At 41.3% G+C, this 18,869-nt stretch overlaps 1 protein-coding gene across 2 annotated transcripts in view; it reads left to right on the top strand.

Moving 5' to 3' along the window:
• LOC126215243 (F-box/LRR-repeat protein 7-like) overlaps positions 1-15,439 on the top strand; it is a 137,624-nt gene extending 122,185 nt beyond the window's left edge. Inside the window, exons 7-8 of one of the 2 annotated variants that reach the window (XM_049941909.1) lie at positions 3,270-3,494; positions 9,735-15,437. In XM_049941909.1, the coding sequence (XP_049797866.1) occupies positions 3,270-3,494; positions 9,735-9,960 (451 nt within the window). In that variant the 3' untranslated portion in view covers positions 9,961-15,437. Of the gene's footprint in view, positions 1-3,269; positions 3,495-9,734 lie in introns of both variants that reach the window. The other variant, XM_049941910.1, reaches the window with a different exon arrangement.
• Positions 15,440-18,869: the final 3,430 nt, after the last annotated feature.

Below are 18,869 nucleotides of genomic sequence, written 5' to 3'. Positions count from 1 at the left end.
GGAAAGTTTACATTCCACGCTTACTGCATGTAATTAATGATGACGATCCTAATCGCCGAATGCAATTTTGCGAATGGTATCAGCAAATGGTAACTAATGACGAACAGTTTGTGACGAAGGTAGTGTGGAGTGACGAGGCACAATTTAAACTTAATGGCACCGTGAATCAGCGTAACAGTGTATACTGGGCACCGGAAAAACCGCATGTTTATGTGGATAAAGCGGTCAATCTACCAGGGGTTCATGTGTCGTGTGGACTATCATCTAGAGGCTTAGTAGGACCTTTCTTCTTCGATGCTACTGTCACTTGAGAAGTGTACCTGGAAATGTAAGGCACATCAGCTTTGTCAGGTATACGTGCACTTTATGGAGCTGATGAAGTGGTCTACCAACAGGATGGGGTACCACCACTCTACCATCTAGCCATACAAGCTTTACTGGATAACAGTTATCCAGGGCATTAGATTGAACGAAGAGGGCCCATTGAGTTTCCTCCATGGTCGCCAGATGTAACACCTATGGACTTTTATTTGTGGGGAACTGTGAAAGATAACATCTATCGACGTAAGCCTCGCAGGCTGGAGGAACTTCGCCAGGGCATTACAGCGAAGTGTGCAGCAATCTCCATTGTAACATTGACTGACATAGTTGCGGCGACCGCTCGTCGTTCTGTTATGTGTATAGCCGCCAATGGTGAACATTTTGAATATTTAAAGTAACCATGTGCTAAACTGAAGGTCGTACAAAATGTGTGATCAATTATTAAGTGCAAAATAAACAGATAAGTAATACTTTTTGTTCCTTAAAGTGTGTATACATTTTTCTGGCAGACTCTGTATAAAAAGACATTACCTTAGAAATTGGCTTTTGTCATTCTTCCATTCATATCATTTCATTTGCTCACTATTTTTCCTCAAAACATATTATTACAAAATCCTTCTTAAATAGTGCTATCATCACTACACGCAACGCTAGCTTTCATCCTTTTCAAACCGAGTACATTGCTAGACTGTCCAATACACACTGCTTGCTACTCTCTGACTTAGACCAACATCTCTCGTCTCAAACACCGACTTACAAAGAATATGGTTATATTGATACTACAGAGGTTGAGCACGTTTTAAAATACTCAACTTCATTCACTTTTATGGAAAAAGGCATTTCAAGTCATTATGCACAATAGCCAAACACAGCTGTATATCTTTGCACGAGGTACAATTGCAGTATTGTAGGGAGATGATTCTAGATCATATCTGTCTGTTTAGGGACGTGGTAGGTCCTGACTTCCTGTTTATGGATGACAATGCCCAGCCACACAGGACCACTGAGGTGTCCGACACACTGGAAAGTGAAGATACCGAGCATATGGAGTGGCCTCTTTACTCACTGGACCTAAGCTCTATAGAGCATGCCTGGAATGCTCTTGGCAGACGTGTTCCTCAACGAAGAACCGTTTCCCATACCCATGAAAAAACTGAAAACTGGCTTGAGAGAGGAGCGGCAGATAATTCCCAAGGCCTCCTCAATAGTTTGGATACTAGCATGAATAAAAAGCGCAAAATGTGCATTAGTGCCCGATGAGGGCATATTCGTTACTTAAAGTCTCATATTCGGAGTCTGACATATGGCAAATGTGAACGTTATTTATATCTGTTTTCCTGCCTCCTATGTAGTGAAAGCTGTACCATTTTTAAATACGAGGGTCGTTTCAAAAGTTCTAGGAACGGAATAGAAAAAAAGTACTTAAATCACTGAAACTTTTTTTTATTTTTCAATGTAGTCTCCTTGTAGATAAATGCACTTGGTCCAATGATGTTCCAGTGCCTTGATCGCATATCGAAAATGAGTTTCCTCCAGGCCTGCAAATTAGTTGTCAACTCCAACTATTAGTTCTTTGTTCGAAGAGAATCTTCGTCCACCAAGAAAAATTTTCAGTTTTGGGACGAAATGGGAGTCTAACGGAGCCATATCAGATGAATAAGGCGGGCTTGGCAACAATTCATACCTTAGTTCATGTAATTTTGCCATGCCGACGGCACATGTGTGGGAATGTGCGTTGTCTTGATGGAAGATGACTTTCTTCCTTGGTAAACCTGGCCTTTTTCGCGTATCTTTTGTTGCAACTTGTCCAGGAGGTTAGCATACTATTCCCATAACACTGATGCCATGACCTTTCCCACAGAAGGAACCGTCTATGCTTTCTTTTGTGGAGGAGAATCATAGAATCATCATGTTTTCACTGCTTTGACTATTGTTTTGCCTCTGGGGTACTGAAGCGCACCCAAGTTTCACCTGTGGTCACAAACCGGCGCAAAAAATCTTGTTCGTTTCTCTTAAAATGGGCCAAATATTTTTCGGATATGTCCACTCTCATTCGTTTTTGATCCAGCGTCAAGAGTCACGGCACCCATCTCACAGATATTTTTTTCATTTCTAATTCTTCAGTTAAAATGTGATATACCCTTTCAGATGACATCTGGCAAGTATGAACAAGTTCATACACTTTTAATCGGCGATCCTCCACGACCATTTTGCGTACTTTTACAATGATTTTTGGAGTAGTCTTGGCCGACCACTGCGCAGATCATCATCTAAGCTCTCCCGACAACATTTAAATTCATTTGTCCACTTGGCAACAGTTGAATATGAAGGAGCAGAGTCCCCCAGTGTATTCTGGAAATAGGCATGAATGTCCTTTGCTTTCATACCTTTCTTTACGAAGTACTTAACCACTGCTCGAATCTGGATTTTTTTCCACCTTCGCAATCACTACACAGGAACAGCAACAGAGACACATCACTGCCACAGCTCTCTTCCAAGAGCACTGACGTGCCACGTGTTTACAGGCAACAGTCCAAGGAATATCACGTGAACAACTCGTTGCGCTAGCGCTGACTTCTCGTGGTAATACCGAGAACTTTTCAAACCACCCTCGTATACCATTCCACCTCTATTACATATGCACTGTGTTTGAGGCGTCCAACATTGCCTGTGTTTACTGTCCAATAATGTTTCTGTTCCTTAGCAAATGCTGAGCACAGTATGTGTCTATAGGCAGTTTTATAGTTTTATCAGGAGAACTTTCCTTTTGATACAGTTAGACTTTAGTGTAATTTAGGTGATCGTTATCTATAGAGAACTATCTTTTTTTGTCGTCTTTCACGTAAGAAGCTCTGTTTCACAGATGATCTCTAGGATTAAAATTCATTAGATTTTTCTCTGCCAGGTTATTCCCAAACGAACGATACGACGCTTGTGGTTTGTTCCAGACTGGATGTGTCAGGTTGCGAAGGTCTCGGTGGAGCTCTGATACCCTGCCTTGCCAGGCTTCCACGACTTCACACGTTGGTGATGGAATACATGGAGTTTCCAATGTTGCAGCCAGGTCTGAGCAGTATCCTCCAGTTGTCTAGTATCCGCTGCCTGACGCTCAATGATTCGATTCTTACTGGAATGCCGTTTGATAAGTTTGCGGGCAAGCTAGTGAATCTCAGGTAAGAAAAGTTCTATGCATGTAGCAGACAATCAGAACATATTTATACTGTGAATAGATACGTACTCTCTTTTCCTGTTTAGCAAGTACCACTTGAAGGGGGATCGTGAATTGATTTCCTCATAGGCCTAAGTGTATTCTGCCTTTTTCTGGGAGACAGCAGCCATGATTTTTAAAATTAACGATTTCATTTCTTTTTTTACAAGTTTCCACCAGCTGCCCGAATGTGGTTAGATATTCCCTATCTGCAGGGTTACTCTAAATTATTATTCCTACGAGTAATACACTACTGGCCATTAAAATTGCTACACCAATAAGAAATGCAGATGATAAACGGGTATTCATTGGAAAAATATATTATGCTAGAACTGACATGTGATTACATTTTCACCCAATTTGGCTGTATAGATCCTGAGAAATCAGTACCCAGAACAACCACCTCTGACCGTAACAACGTCCATGATACGCCTGGGCATTGAGTCAAGCAGAGCTTGGATGGTGTGTACAGGTACAGCTGCACATGCCGCTTCAACACGATACCACAGTTCATCAAGAGTAGTGAATGGCGTATTGTGACGAGCCAGTTACCCGGCCACCATTGACCAGACGTTTTCAGTTGGTGAGAGATCTGGAGAATGTGCTGGCCAGGGCAGCAGTCTAACATTTTCTGTATCCAGAATAGACGGTACAGGACCTGCAACATGCGGTCGTGCATTATCCTGCTGAAATGTAGCGTTTCGCAGGGATCGAATGAAGGGTAGAGCCACGTCCACGACAATGCGAACAAGATGTGACCAAGACGTGTAACCAATGGCACCCCATACCATCACGCTGGGTGATAAGCCAGTACGGCGACGACGAATACACGCTTCCAATGTGCGTTCTCTGCGATGTCGCCAAACATGGATGCGACCACCATGATGCTGTAAACAGAACCTGGATTCATCCGAAAAAATGACGTTTTGCCATTCGTGCACCCAGGTTCGTCGTTGAGTACACCATCGCAGGCGCTCCTGTCTGTGATGCTGCGTCAAGGGTAACCGCAGCCATGGGCTCCGAGCTGATAGTCCATGCTGCTGCAAACGTCGTCGAACTGTTCGTGCAGATGGTTGTTGTCTTGCAAACGTCCGCATCTGTTGACTCAGGGATCGAGACGTGGCTGCACGATCCGTTACAGTCATGCGGATAAGATGCCTGTCATCTCGACTGCTAGTGATACGAGGCTGTTGGGATCCAGCACGGCGTTCTGTATTACCATCCTGGACCCACCGATTCCATATTCTGCCAACAGCCATTGGATCTGGATCAACGCGAGCAGCAATGTCGCGATACGATAAACCACTATCGCGATAGGCTACAATCCGACCTTTATCAAAGTCGGAAACGTGATGGTATGCATTTCTCCTCCTTACACGAGGAATCACAACAACGTTTCACCAGGCAACGCCGGTCAACTGCTGTTTGTGTATGAGAAATCGGTTGGAAGCTTTCCCCATATCAGCACGTTGTAGGTGTCGCCACCGGCGCCAACCTTCTGTGAATGCTGTGAAAAGCTAATCATTTGCATATCACAGCATCTTCTTCCTCTCGGTTAAATTTCACGTCTGTAGCACGTCATCTTCGTGGTGTAGCAATTTTAATGGCCAGTAGTGTAGTAAATACAGTGACGGAAAAAGTTCGCTTGGTTGGTTTGGTTGTTTGGGGGAAGAGACCAAACTGAGAGGTCATCAATCTCATCGGATTAGCGAAGGACGGGGAAGTCGGCCGTTCCGTTTCAAAGGAACCATCCCAGCATTTGCCTGGAGCGATTTAGGGAAATGACGGAAAATCTAAACCAGGATGGCCGGACGCGGGATTGAACCGTCGTGCTCCCAAATGCGAGTCCAGTGTGCTAACCACTGCGCCACCTTGCTCGGTGAAAAAGTTCGCAACACCGTAAAGGAAGTTGGCAGGCGTTTCTCTACATCTGAAAGAAGATGACAATTCAAAATTCGCGCCAATTGTAGAAGAGATGTGCTAGTAGCGCCACCATGACGATGCAAATCAGGTTTGCTTCAAATACACGCTGTAACGGTCGTGTGCATTAGTTGCCTTTGAGATTGGATGTGGTAAGTTGATGTTAGTCAAGAATGCCTGTAAGGCGACAAAGACGCCATTATCAACACCTCACTGAATTTGAATGACTACACTCTAACTAACAAGAATTTGTTGAACTTTCCTGCTATTTTATTCTCAACTTTAATTCAAAACTTTTATTTCTAGCAACTTTTTCTTCGTTTTCCCTCCCACTTGTGTTACTACTCAATAAAGAACATTCCTCTACCTCGATCATTTCAATGCATAAGGTAATAACCATCTTTTTTTATCCTCCATCTTCAATTTATTGCTATATGAGAAGCAAAAGTCTCTATCACAGCATAACATTTAAATTCAAACAATACTGCCTCAGATAAATGGAGCACACAAATTACACTATGAATTGCACTTAGCAGCTACACAATGCTATGACATATTGTGACCTTCAGTCAGTTATGTGTGACACACTGTCTCACTGTGGTTCTCTCTGCCGAGTGCTAAAGATACAATGTGCTGCACATGAACATTCTTCTACTATTCTTCTTTGGATTAATCAAAATGTGATGACACACTTCACATATATGCACAATCATTGTATGTCGCTAGTATTTGTTACTCATTGTTATCAAACAATGGTCACTGTTGATTTTTCTCATCCTTGTCACGAATCACTTCTTCACCAAAATTCAAACATTACACCTGTCATGTTGTGCCAAATGTGATCTGCTCCTTGGTTACTTTTTCCACCAAGGTGACAAAAGCCGTGGGATAGCAATATGCACATATACAGATTGTGGTAGTAGCATGTACACAAGATATAAAAGGACATTGCATAGGCGGAGTTGCCATTTGTACTTAGACGATTCATGTGAAAATGCATCCGACGTGATTATGGCCGCACTATGGGAATTAACAAACTTTTATGCGGTAATAGTGGGTGCCCAGAATGCCAAATTTTAGGCATTACTTTACTACGGACAACGCAGCGACTGCCGGCCTTCATTTAACGACCATGAGCAGTGGTTTGTGTGGAGGTGTCAGCATTCACTGACAAACAACACTGCATGAAGTAACTGCAGAAATAAACGTGGGATGTACGACGAACGTATCCGTTACGACAGTTAGTGGGCTATGGTAGCAGGCGGCCAGTGCGAGTACCATGCTAATAGCGTGGCATCGCCAGCAGCGCCTCTCCTGAGCTCGTGGTCATATTGGTTGGACCCTACACTGGAAAACTGTGGCCTGGTCAGATGAGTCCCGATTTCAGTTGGGACCCCATGAAGCCATGGACCCAAGTTATCAACAAAGCACTATGCAAACTGGTGGTTGCTCCATAATGGTGTACACTGTGTTTACATGGAACAGACCAGGTCCTCTGATCAAACTGAACCAATAATTGACACTTAAATGGTTATGATTGGCTACATAAAGACCATTTGCAGCCATTCATGGGTCTCTCATGAATGAAATACGCCATGTCACCAGACCACAGCTGATCTCGATTGTTCCAAAGAACATTCTGGACAGTTGGGGCGAATGATTAGGCCCCCCAGGTCGCCCGACATGAATCCCATCGAACGTTTTTGGGACATAATTGTGAGGTCACTTCGTGCCCAAAATCCTATGCCAGCAACACCTTCGGAATTATGGATGCCTGTAGAGACACCATGGCTCAATATTTCTGCAGGGGACTTCTAACGATTTGTAGAGTCCATGCCACATCGAGTTGCTGCACTATGCTGGAAAAACGAAGTCCAACACGATATCCCATTAATTCTGTCACCTCAGTGTAAAGTAATTTCATATGGTAGCTACATCCTAGTGCCAGCATGTCACATATGTCTTATCTATTGATTGTAACATGTAATGTTCACATTATTCAGTTTCCAACTTTACACAGCATTCTTACTGCATGCTTCTGTAGAATAAATACTATTTATCATCTTAGCTACAAATCTCCATAAGAGTGTGCCAAACAACGGAGCTGAGTGGAAATATGCTAGTTATCTTGTCTGTAGACCAACACAGTGAGAGAGATTTCTGAATGCGGAGCAGGCAGAACCGAATTCCCTGGTTAATGTACCTACATATTCAGCAATGCTGTTTTGTTGCGTGGGCACCAGTTCTACTGCATAGCTCAGCAGTGAGATAGCTCCATAACTCAGGGAACAATCCACTTGGCTGAACTGTCACAGGGACTGTTTAGGGAACTAGGGATACTAACTACTGCTTCCCAAAAGATTTATTCCTTAGTGAAATTTGTCATTAAAAATATATCACTTTTTCAAACCAACAGATCAATTCATGGAATCAATACTAGAAATAAGAATAATCTTCACAAGGATTTAAAGTCACTTAGTCTTTTACAAAAAGGTGTGCATTATTCAGGAACACACATTTTCAATAACTTGCCAGCAGCCTTAAAAAGCTTAACAACCAATGAAATTCAGTTTAAAAGAAGCCTAAAGGATTTATTGGTGGCCAACTCCTTCTACTCCATTGATGAATTTCTCAGTGGAACCAACTGATAAATAAATTTAAAAAATTATTTTAAATTCAGTGCATTAGTATTTCCAAAATGATTCTTTCATATAGCGTTCATTAAAAAATGACGACCATGCCACTTGGGACCTGTGGAATGGTTCATTAGCTTATTTGTTTGAGTTGTAAATATTTGTCATGTATTGTTGTTTTTCTGACATGTTCTACATCCTGGACGACTTCCTCACTATGGATCAATTGGAATGAAAGCAAATCTAATCTAATCCAAAAGATAAATTACAATCTGAAAGCAGCTCGATTATGGTTTCTCTAAAGCTACACAGTCCAGTCACATAAATGTCACCACTGTCTATGTTCGATGTCAAATTGCAACAGCCACTCACAGATGGCAGGTGGTAGCACTAGGACTATAAAAATATGTCAGAGGATGTGGAAAACATTGTAGTCATAATCACAATGTGGAAACGGTGTGCTTTATCTGATGTCCAAAAGGAAATGATTGTTGGCTTTCAGGTCAAGGCTGGAAGCATTTCAGAAACCACTAAGCTTGTAAACTGTTCACGTGTCATTGTGGTTCAACTGGATGGCAACATGGTGCTATCCACAACTGGTGTCAAGGCCAATGTGGTGCTCCACAGAAGATAGATGGCAGGAGTGAACAATGGCTGCAGAGATGCGTATGGAGGAATAGATGTGCAGCTGTTGAACAAGTGAGTGACCAGATGAACTGAGGTACTACCAATAGTATCTCCTCAATGGCAGATTGGTGAACTTTGCTGCATGTGGACCTCCAAAGCAATCATGTGGTCTGTCCACCCATGCTGATTGCTGTTCATCAGCGATGAAGGCTGGAATTTGGTCGCTAATACCGCAAGTGGGCATACACCGAGTTGTGACAGGAGACCTTTTCAAATGATCACCTTTTTGCTCCATTGGACAGATGGACATTGGCGTGTACAGAGTAAAATGTCAGGGCAAACACTGCAACAATCGTTGGAAGGGGAATGTTTTCTTGGCGTTCTCTGAATGATCTCATCATTCGGGAAGGCACAGTGTATCATTATAAGTATGCATCTATCCATGGGAACCGTTTCACCCCCACATGCAATTTGTCTTTCCTTGCCACCATGGCATCTACCAGCAGCACAATGCTCACAGTGTATGTGCGTGGTTTGAAGACTACTGGAATGAGTTTATCACACTCATCAGGCCACCACACTCTCCAGATTTAAATCCAATCGACAGTATGTGGGACCACCTCGATAGGGCTCTCTGCGGCATGATCCCTGAGCTGAGAGAACTGGTACAGTGGGCTGTGGCACTGCAGTTGGCATGGCTCCAAATTCCCGTCAGTACCTTCCAGAGTCTCAATGACTTTCTCTGTGCATGTCTCAAACCAGTCTGTGCTAGAAATGGTGGTTATTCAGTTTTTGATAGATGGTCACATTAATGTGGCTGGACAGTGTACACAAGTCATTTCCTAGAATAGTTCCTTAAACCATACCGTGGTCCAGTGTCTCCCAAATACTGGCCTGTTAGGAGCATGTACTCTGTGTATAATTATGTTGAAGGCGCATTGCACTCTAACTTTCTTACATCCTGATAGCTACAGTGTGTTCTTGACTGTATTTTATAAGTTGAAGATGTTCTCTCCATGTCACAGGGAGCTGTATGTCCACTCATGCGTAGGGGACAGTGAAGCGCTGCATATACTGAAAGAGCAGATGCCCAGCCTGAAAATCTACGGCACCTTTGAAGAGCACGAACCATCTGAGATTGAGGATGAACTGGAGGGCGATATAGATCATGTGGAAGCAGAATATGACGAAGATGACTCGGATCGAGCATACTATGACAGTTCAGAGAGTGAGGAAGACAGTGTTGGCTAAATGTCAATGTGACATATTTGTTGCCTTTTCAGAAGAAAAAAATTGGTGAAATAGTATCTATAGGGAACTATAACAGTCGCTGCTTGTCAAATCTTAGTTGGAACTGAAAATGAATCAAAATTTAACATTTTTCAAGTTCTGTTACTGACGTATGTAATGTCCTGACCAACAGTATGGTATGCAGATAAAAGTTGTATAGTTTTATAACATTATTTTTACATTTGCTTTTGCTGTAATTGTTTGATGTGACAAAAGCCAAAAACTTTTCAATAAGGTAACTGCAAGGTACTCTGGAAATGCATGGAAGGAAGTGATGTCTGCAAACCCTTGTTGTTATGTCAAGGGTTCACAGTTCCTCTTCCCCCAACAATAAAAGGAAAGGGAGACGGAACGGAAAAACACTCTTCATGTAGATCAGGCTGTTCAATATTAAGTGCCTGCTCACAGACACAGGTAGACAAATGGCTGAAGTGTGGCAGTCAGGGAACTGGGCCGCAGCTTCCATAATCAAATGCATTGGTTGAACACCCACCATAGGGGTGGGTAAATGTCTTGTGTGTGCAGCAGAATGAGGCATGAATGCAGTACATTAGGGCAATGTGTCAGGTAGCCCATCAGTTGTGCTGGCCCAGCAGGCAAGATCTGGGCACTCACAAGTGTTCACGCCTCGTGGGATTAAGTGGGAACAGGCTGGTGTAAGTGTGTGTGTGAAATCTTATGGGACTTAACTGCTAAGGTCATCAGTCCCTCAGCTTACACACTACTTAACCTAAATTATCCTAAGGACAAACACACACACCCATGCCCAAGGTAGGACTCGAAGCTCCGCCGGGACCAGCCGCACAGTCCATGACTGCAGCGCCCCAGACCGCTCGGCTAATTCCGCGCGGCCGGCTGGTGTAAGGGTTTCTTGAGGGACAAATTGAGGATAACAGCCCATGCTCAGAAACATCATGCAACAAAACCACAGGGCGTCAATGTTCTGACGGGAAATTATTGACCTTGTATCACCCAATCGGCAGCAAAAATAAGTTGTAACGTTAACGCCTCAGCACTAACTGTGTCTAATGTATTGTTGTAAAAAATGCAGGTGCATTAGAAGCATCTGACATCCTAGGTATTGTCAAGTCCATTAAGAGGATTTTGGTCTGTAGTGTGTATGTGCAAACTCAAGTTTACTGACAAATGGTTGACCTAATGGCAGGTGTATTGCACTTTAAGTGTCGTTTCTTTGTGTTGGATGTGGACGTGGATTGATTTCCTGAATTTATTCTCCTAGAAACGAACCACACGGACAGTTTCCTTGCACCAAAACAGGAAAAAAAGTCTTGCGAACATGGGCTCCAAAATGCATATCTTAAGAGTTAAGAAACATATGTGTTCTACTGTAAGAACTTTGCTCTTAATATTTTGGGAGGAAGTAATATGGAGCAAACCAAGAAAAAAATTCCAGTAAACATGTTGGTCTCAGATGCATTTTTTAAGAGCTATGTGCACTTGTTCATCTTTGTAAGTGTGCAACACATCACTTCTCCTGAACAAGGAAAAGAGATATGTTTCACATTTCCAAAGAAGCTCGTAAGGTATTCGTTTTAGAGCCCATATTTATCAGATTTTTTCTTGTTTTTGTGTAAGAAATCTGTACCTGTGGCTTGTCAGTGGTTTTCTAGGACATTGTATGCATATACTGTATAGCTTGAAAAGAATGTTAAGAACCTAGAAGGGAAGGAGGAAACAAAATGAAACTTCAGTGGTTGAGAGGGTTTGTGATGATATTTCAGTGATTCCAATATAAAATGAAATTTACAAATAACTTGGCAGTCATTGTACCTCCTCTGGCCTGAACATATGCACCAATTCATTTTGGAAAGATGTTTGCAAAACTGTTGTTTTGTATCCCGAGACAAACTGGCTCACAGCTGTTAAAACTGGTCTTCAGTATTCTGGATACTGGCACTGGGTTGGAGCACCACAGGGTGAACATCTGTGTGAGGGAACTGCTGCATTTCATCATTCCACAGAGGCAGAAGTCACATGCAGAAGTAACTAACATAGCTTATACATTGTTCATAAACTAAACTGAAATTCTCTTACATATTGACACCTTTAACTCATGCAATACGAAGGGGGTGGGGGTGGGGGTGGGGGTGAGGGAAGGTACTTGATGCTCAGCTTTTGAATATATTGTAATCTGGTTACTTATTTTATATTTTAAAATTTTGAAAAGAAATATTATTGATTTTAATAAATTCTTCTGCCAGAGTCCACATATATATTTTAAATTTTTCAGATAAACTTACCCCTAAGACTCAATAGTCGATGTCACTTTCCCCAACGAACATCGCATTCAATATTTACAGGTTCAGGGCCTTACTTACACATCATTAGAAAGTACGTTGTTAGTAAATGTCACAACAATTAACAAAATCAGCATTTTTTAAATTTATTTTGTGGTGCACTATAGCATCGACCCCCTTTGGTAGTACACATTGTTTACACGGGAGCCTATGGCTGGGGAAAGGGGGTGCCCTAGCCCTCAGGTAAAGGAAAAAGTATAGTGTAGTCAGTTGTTTTTCTATCAAAAAATATTTAAAAATCGATATCAGGGAAATTTTTAATAGGGTCAGAACTGGAACATTTTTATGAATACTTACAAGCCACCATTCATCTTCCAGACTACTAAAAATACTAAGTACCACCAGGTCTACACCCAACCCCCTCCCCCTCTAGAAACTATTGTATGGTCACTGTAGCTTGCTGAATGTGCGTTGGTACTGCTAAGAGCTTTGCTGAACGACATTTTCTGGTTGTGGACCTTATTTACACATCAGTACCTCTTTGAAAATTATGTTGTTAATTCAAGTGAACAAAAATTAAGTAATTTTTTTCCCAAATTGTTTAGGCAGAATATACGTACCCTTCTCCTCCTCAGTAATGCGCTGTGTTCAAAATGTATTGGTATTACTAGGACTGATGAAGATCATAACTGCAGCAGTTACACACACTTACTCCATGGAAAGGAAACAATGTGAAATACAGTGAAGTACAATGCAGAAGACGACAATGGCTGCCTCAAACAGTACTGTCAGCCAGCTAATTTTCATTGCAGGCAGAAACAAATGGCTGCCAGCCAAAGCCTGTCTTTTACCAACTTCTAGCAACTTTGAACTAGGGAACACATCTGCCATCTTAAAGTTAAGACACTTTGTCAAAATAGGAGACAGTCACACTATTATTTATCAGCATCTGGGTTAAACAAGTGATTTCAAAAGAAATCGAAACACCAGAGGTCATGTTTGAAGCCCATATAAATTAAGATCAGAAGAGGATGTGTTGGAGACATTTGACACACATACACACACATATGCACACGCGCGCACACACACACACACACACACACATCCATAAGCACGTGAAGTGTGGGACATGGCTTTCAAATCAGCTTCACGGATGTCTCACAGATGTCTGTTGATGTGACTCTGTAACTTATCCACATGATTCGCCTGACCACAGCATGCTTCACTTTTATCTGTGTGGTCGTCTCAAGAATGTGACGTATGCCCTCGGCACAGTCATCTGAGGATTTAGTTGCAGCAATGAGTGAGAATATCAGTCAGTGGTATGCAGATATCAGGTGTCATGTAGTGCTGGAGGCAGGAATTTTGAACACCTCCTCTGTCTTGTTTACTTTCTTGTAAAAATGGAGTAAATAGTAATATTTACTCCTTGAAACTCGTCCTGGGTAATGAACCACAATGGATACTCCAGTGTTTCCTTTTCTTTTATTTGTTTTTAAACCTCGTATTTTAAATCTAAATAAAAAGTTATGAATTCTGGGTTGCTTACGCTGTTAGTCATTGAACAATGAGGAAATGGCAGTTGCTGGCTGTTGTAACATTCGTTCCCAGAATAGCTAGACATGTCATAGCATTCCTCTATATTTTAATATATTTTTCCTTAATTGTTATAACCATAAAATTGAACATTATTATAACTGCACTTTTGGCAAAATAAGAAACTATTATCGCACTATATAGTTATAAATGGGATGAAATATTTATGTATGCTAAACGTATCTCTTATATATCATTTGCAGCTCATTTCCATTTCATTGACTGTGTGGATGGGTTTGTGATTGGAATCATTGAGACACTTTTCACCACCTAATTTCTTGACTTTTATTCTCTTCCATCCCGTTTCTAAAGCATGTCATATTTCAAAATTGACAATGAGATGTTCACATAACAAAAGACTTCCTAATGGAGGAATGAATGACTAACTGAATTCATCACTGACAATATACAGACTCAGCCAAAAATCTGAAACTGAATACATCAAAAACAAGAGAGTGACAGAACATGGAACTGGTGCGCTTTGCACCTATTTATAAGTTAGTGTTTGGCAAAAGAATGTTTGCAATAAATACACTTTTCAATTAGGTACTGGTTTCTAATTAGAACCTGGATTTTAAGGAAAGTATGTATTTTTGAGAACTAATATTTTTGTATTAGGAAATTGTGCTCTTTGCTATTTAAGTTATTTTCATATTTATAATCAAAGGTTCTGCAATTGAAACTTTCGTCTTTCTTTAACAATTAAAAGAACTTAAACAAAACTTCATACTGCCCAATAACTTGAGAACTGAATGATGCAACTGATTAAAATCAATATTAATGGCTTTTGTCTATATAGAAATTCAATGCAGTCTCTATTTTGTTACATTATAATATTGTTTTTTGTAAATAAGCTACGTTGTTACGTACAGGATGTTTATGACTAAATACTGAATAATAAAGTCCAGTCCAAAACATTTTAAACATTTCTTTCCGATTTTGAAAATTTTTCTATTTCTCATTCCAGCTGTAACAGATTAACTAGGCGATTAACCATGTGTTTATTGTTTTGTTAAACAACTTGTAAGAAATAATTTTCTGTAAAAATCTTGCATTTCATGACATAGAAAATAATGTACTAGTTTGTAGATGCATTTGTAATCAACTAATGAATGTAAAGGAAAAAAATGTCAGTACTGATAGTCCTAAATTAGCTTAGTAAATGGAATCAATATATTTTAGCTTTGTCAGTTGTTGATATTTTTGAAAGGCAGAGCTGCAGAGGCAGTCATGGTTGTTGTACATGCATCAAAATTTGGTCAACGTACATGTCACTAAAACTCGTATTTTTATCAAGTCTTTTAAAATTTCTGTGAATCTAAAATCTATTCTGTGCAAAGCAGTGATTGTAACAAACGCCAGAAAATTTTAATTGAAACCTGTTGTCATATACATTAATAACAGAACATATTCACACTATTAATTATCCAGGCCAGCGATTTGCAGACAGATGCCCCAGATCTTGCTGGAGGAGAACGCTAAAAATCAAATGAGCATCTATGATTTCAATTTAAATGTGTATTACCTTTTGTTAAAATTAACTAAAACGTGACATACAACCATAAAAAAGGTTCATCACTTGAGTAACAAACTCAAATTTTGAATTAATTATTATTCCTGAACATGTGAAATATGACAAGATACATTTTTCACTTCAAGGTTTCCTGAATGCATATACAAAAAAAATTTTCTGTGTTTTTCCATCAGTTCTAGAAATTAGTGTTGCAGGGTGGAGTTTCTGTGCAGCTTGGAAATTGACTGTCACTGTTTTTCAGAATTTATTCTATGTACAGTTAGTTCTGGGCCATTGTGTTAAATTTCATATTATGACTCCAGCTGTTTATTGTAGGTTATCTTCATCACATGTACCATCTGCAAAAAATACTGTGTTCCCATTAGTTATCTTTTCTTCTAGATCTTTAACATAAAGAATGGTGGCAATCAACTCAAGAACTGAGCCTTGACAGACTCCACATCTGATTTTTTTGTTTAGAATAACAGTAAGAAATCTTGTGTGTTTCTTTATATTTGTATTTTACTTGAGTAATTTAGTAATGATCATAGAGATAAGAACAGATCCATCTGTTTGGTAGGCCTTGAATTCCTTAATTATTTCACACTGGACTCGCATTCCGGAGGATGACGGTTCAATCCCGTCTCCAGCCATCCTCTTTTAGGTTTTCCATGATTTCCCTAAATCGTTTCAGGCAAATGCCAGGATGGTTCCTTTGAAAGGGCACGGCCGATTTCCTTCCCAATCCTTCCCTAACCCGAGCTTGCGATCCGTCTCTAATGACATCGTTGTCGATGGGACGTTAAACACTAACCTAACCTAACCTTAATTATTTGATTTCTGCAACAGAATATCATCATCAGTTATATCAAAAGCTTTGCTTAGGTAAAAGAATATGCCATAAACAGGTAATTCATTAAGTTTCCTTTACTTTACATCTATGGTCACAAACTTTTTGTTAACATATTACCGGTTTCGGTCTATAATGACCATCATCAGATCTGTTTCATTAACCAAGTCCTAATGTACTGCAGCCATAGTGGCATCGTCAAATGTACTCGCAGAATTGAAGCTGGGAGGGTGAGTCATGGACCGTGCCTGGGTAGCAGAGTGTGCACTGATATGAAACTTCCCGGCAAATTAAAATTGTGTGCTGAACCGAGACTCGAACTCGGGACCTTTGCCTTTTGCGGGCAAGTGCTCTACCATCTGAGCCACCCAAGCACGACTCATGAACCGCCCTCACAGCTTCAATTCCGCCAGTACCTCGTCTCCTACCTTCCAAACTTCACAGAAGCTCTCCTGCGAACCTTCCAGAACTAGCACTTGGAAGAAACGATATTGCGGAGACGTGACTTAGCCACAGTCTGTGGGATGTTTCCATAATGAGATTTTTCACTCTGCAGTGGAGTGTGTGCTGATATGAAACTTCCTGGCAGATTGAAACTGTGTGCCGGAGCGAGACTCGGATTCGGAACCTTTGCCTTTTGCGGGCAAGTGCTCTACCATCTGAGCTACCCAAGCACGACCCACAATCCACCCTCACAGCTTCAGTTCTGCGAGTATCTCGTCTTCTACCTTCCGAGCTTCACAGAAAGTAGGACGTTTGGAAGGCGGGAGACAAAGTACTGACAGAATTGAAGCTCTGAGGGGGGAGAGGAGGGTTCTGAGTCGTGATTGGGTAGCTCAGATGGTAGGGCACTTGCCTGCGAAAGACAAAAGTCCAGAGTTCGAGTCTCGGTTCGGCACACAGTTTTAATTTGCCGGGAAGTTTCATATCAGTGCACACTCTGCTGCAGAGTGAAAATCTCATTCTGGAATGTTATTTCAGATCCAGTACTGGTTTTTCCGGATTTCGAGAAAGAGTTTATCCTTTCGAGTGATGCTTCAAATGAGGTAATCGGTTCTGTTTTGGGACAGATGGTAGATGGTCAGGAACGTCCAGTAGCTTGTGCTTCAAGGGAGTTAAGCAAGTTGGAGCGTAGCTACACAACTTCGGAGAAAGAGATATTGGCGGTTATATATGGTGTTACATATTTTCGGTGCTGTCTGTGTGGTAGGAAGATTAAAGTCATCACTGATCATGCCTAATTGAAGTGGTTGCTTGGTTTGAAAGATCCATCTAGTGGATTAACACTTTGAGCAATTTAGCTTAGTGAATTCGAATATGAGGTAATCCATAAGCGAGGGAGATTAAACGCAAATGCAGATTGGTTAAGTCGCAGGGTAGCAATGTTAAGTACGCTAGGGAGGAGCATTGAAGAGTGGCAGCAGGCACAGGCAAGGGATAAGGAGTGCCAGGCATTTAAGTCACAGTCACATTTCAGTATGCACGACGGTTTGTCGTGTACAATGACGAGGTGTGGACTACATGTGGTGGTTCAAGACGGTTTTCGGAAGGAAGTTTGGCAGCTAGCTCAATACCACACGTTGTCAGGTCATGGTGGGCGACGGGAAGTCGTGTAGCAGAGCAGTTTTGGTGGAGGAACAGGAAGCTGTATGTGAAGGACTCTGTGCCATGCGCGCAGAGGGCCGATGTTGGAGTTGGATGTCCTCGGGTCATTTAATAAAACACCTGCAGGAAATAGATGTGTTCTCAAGATCATCGATCATTTTTCTCGATTTTTGGCAATGATACCGACACCAGACGCACAGGCTAGTACTGTAGCGCAGGCGTTAGTAAACAACTGGATGTTAAAGTTTGGGGTGCATGAGACCATAATTACAGACCAAGATACGACTTTTGTCTCGGATTTAACGAAGCAGCTATACCCTGCGTTGTGTACAAGGAAGTTACGGCGAATCCGTTTCATCCTCAGACTAATGGGAGAATGGAAATGTGCACAAGACACTTGAAAAGATGTTGAGCTATTACGTAGGTTCCATAAATGACGAGTGAGGTACCTATTTACCATATGTACTGTGTGCTTATAATTCGAAGGTGCATTCCGCAACAGGCTTGTCATCATTTGTGGCGGTGTACCGCAGGAAAATGCCATCTCCTTTTGACATTTTGATTCCTAAATAAGGACCAGATGATGAGTCGATGAGGAAGTTTGTCAGGAGAATTGGGGAAGTTTGGAGGAATGTGCAAACACGACGTCCCTGGAATGGCAGGTACAACTAAACACACGCTTGGGCAAATTGCCGCAATATCGCTTGGGGTAAGGGGTAATGGTCACTAGTTCCTATACGTCAAAGTGGAAAACGAAGAAATTTTTAGCAAAATACCAGGGACCATACTGTGTCGTGGAAATGACCTCACCAGTCAGTCAACATTAAGATACAGTACCCCACATAAACGTCTGTTATACACGTCAGTTGCATAAAACCGTTTAAAGGAATGGTATAGGGGATACCAAAGCTAGCGGCAGCCAATCAGGAGGTGAAAGTTACAAAGGGTAAAGGGAAGAAACCTGGAACTGGTGAACAACATAAGGTGCTTGATATGCTGTATAGGTTAAGGTCGTGTAAGTAAGTTGGATACTTGTAATTTGTTGTTT

The sequence above is a fragment of the Schistocerca nitens genome, chromosome 12 (assembly GCF_023898315.1).
Source record: "Schistocerca nitens isolate TAMUIC-IGC-003100 chromosome 12, iqSchNite1.1, whole genome shotgun sequence".
Classification (NCBI taxonomy): Eukaryota; Metazoa; Arthropoda; class Insecta; order Orthoptera; family Acrididae; genus Schistocerca; species Schistocerca nitens.
This window is presented reverse-complemented; position numbering and strand designations above follow the sequence as displayed.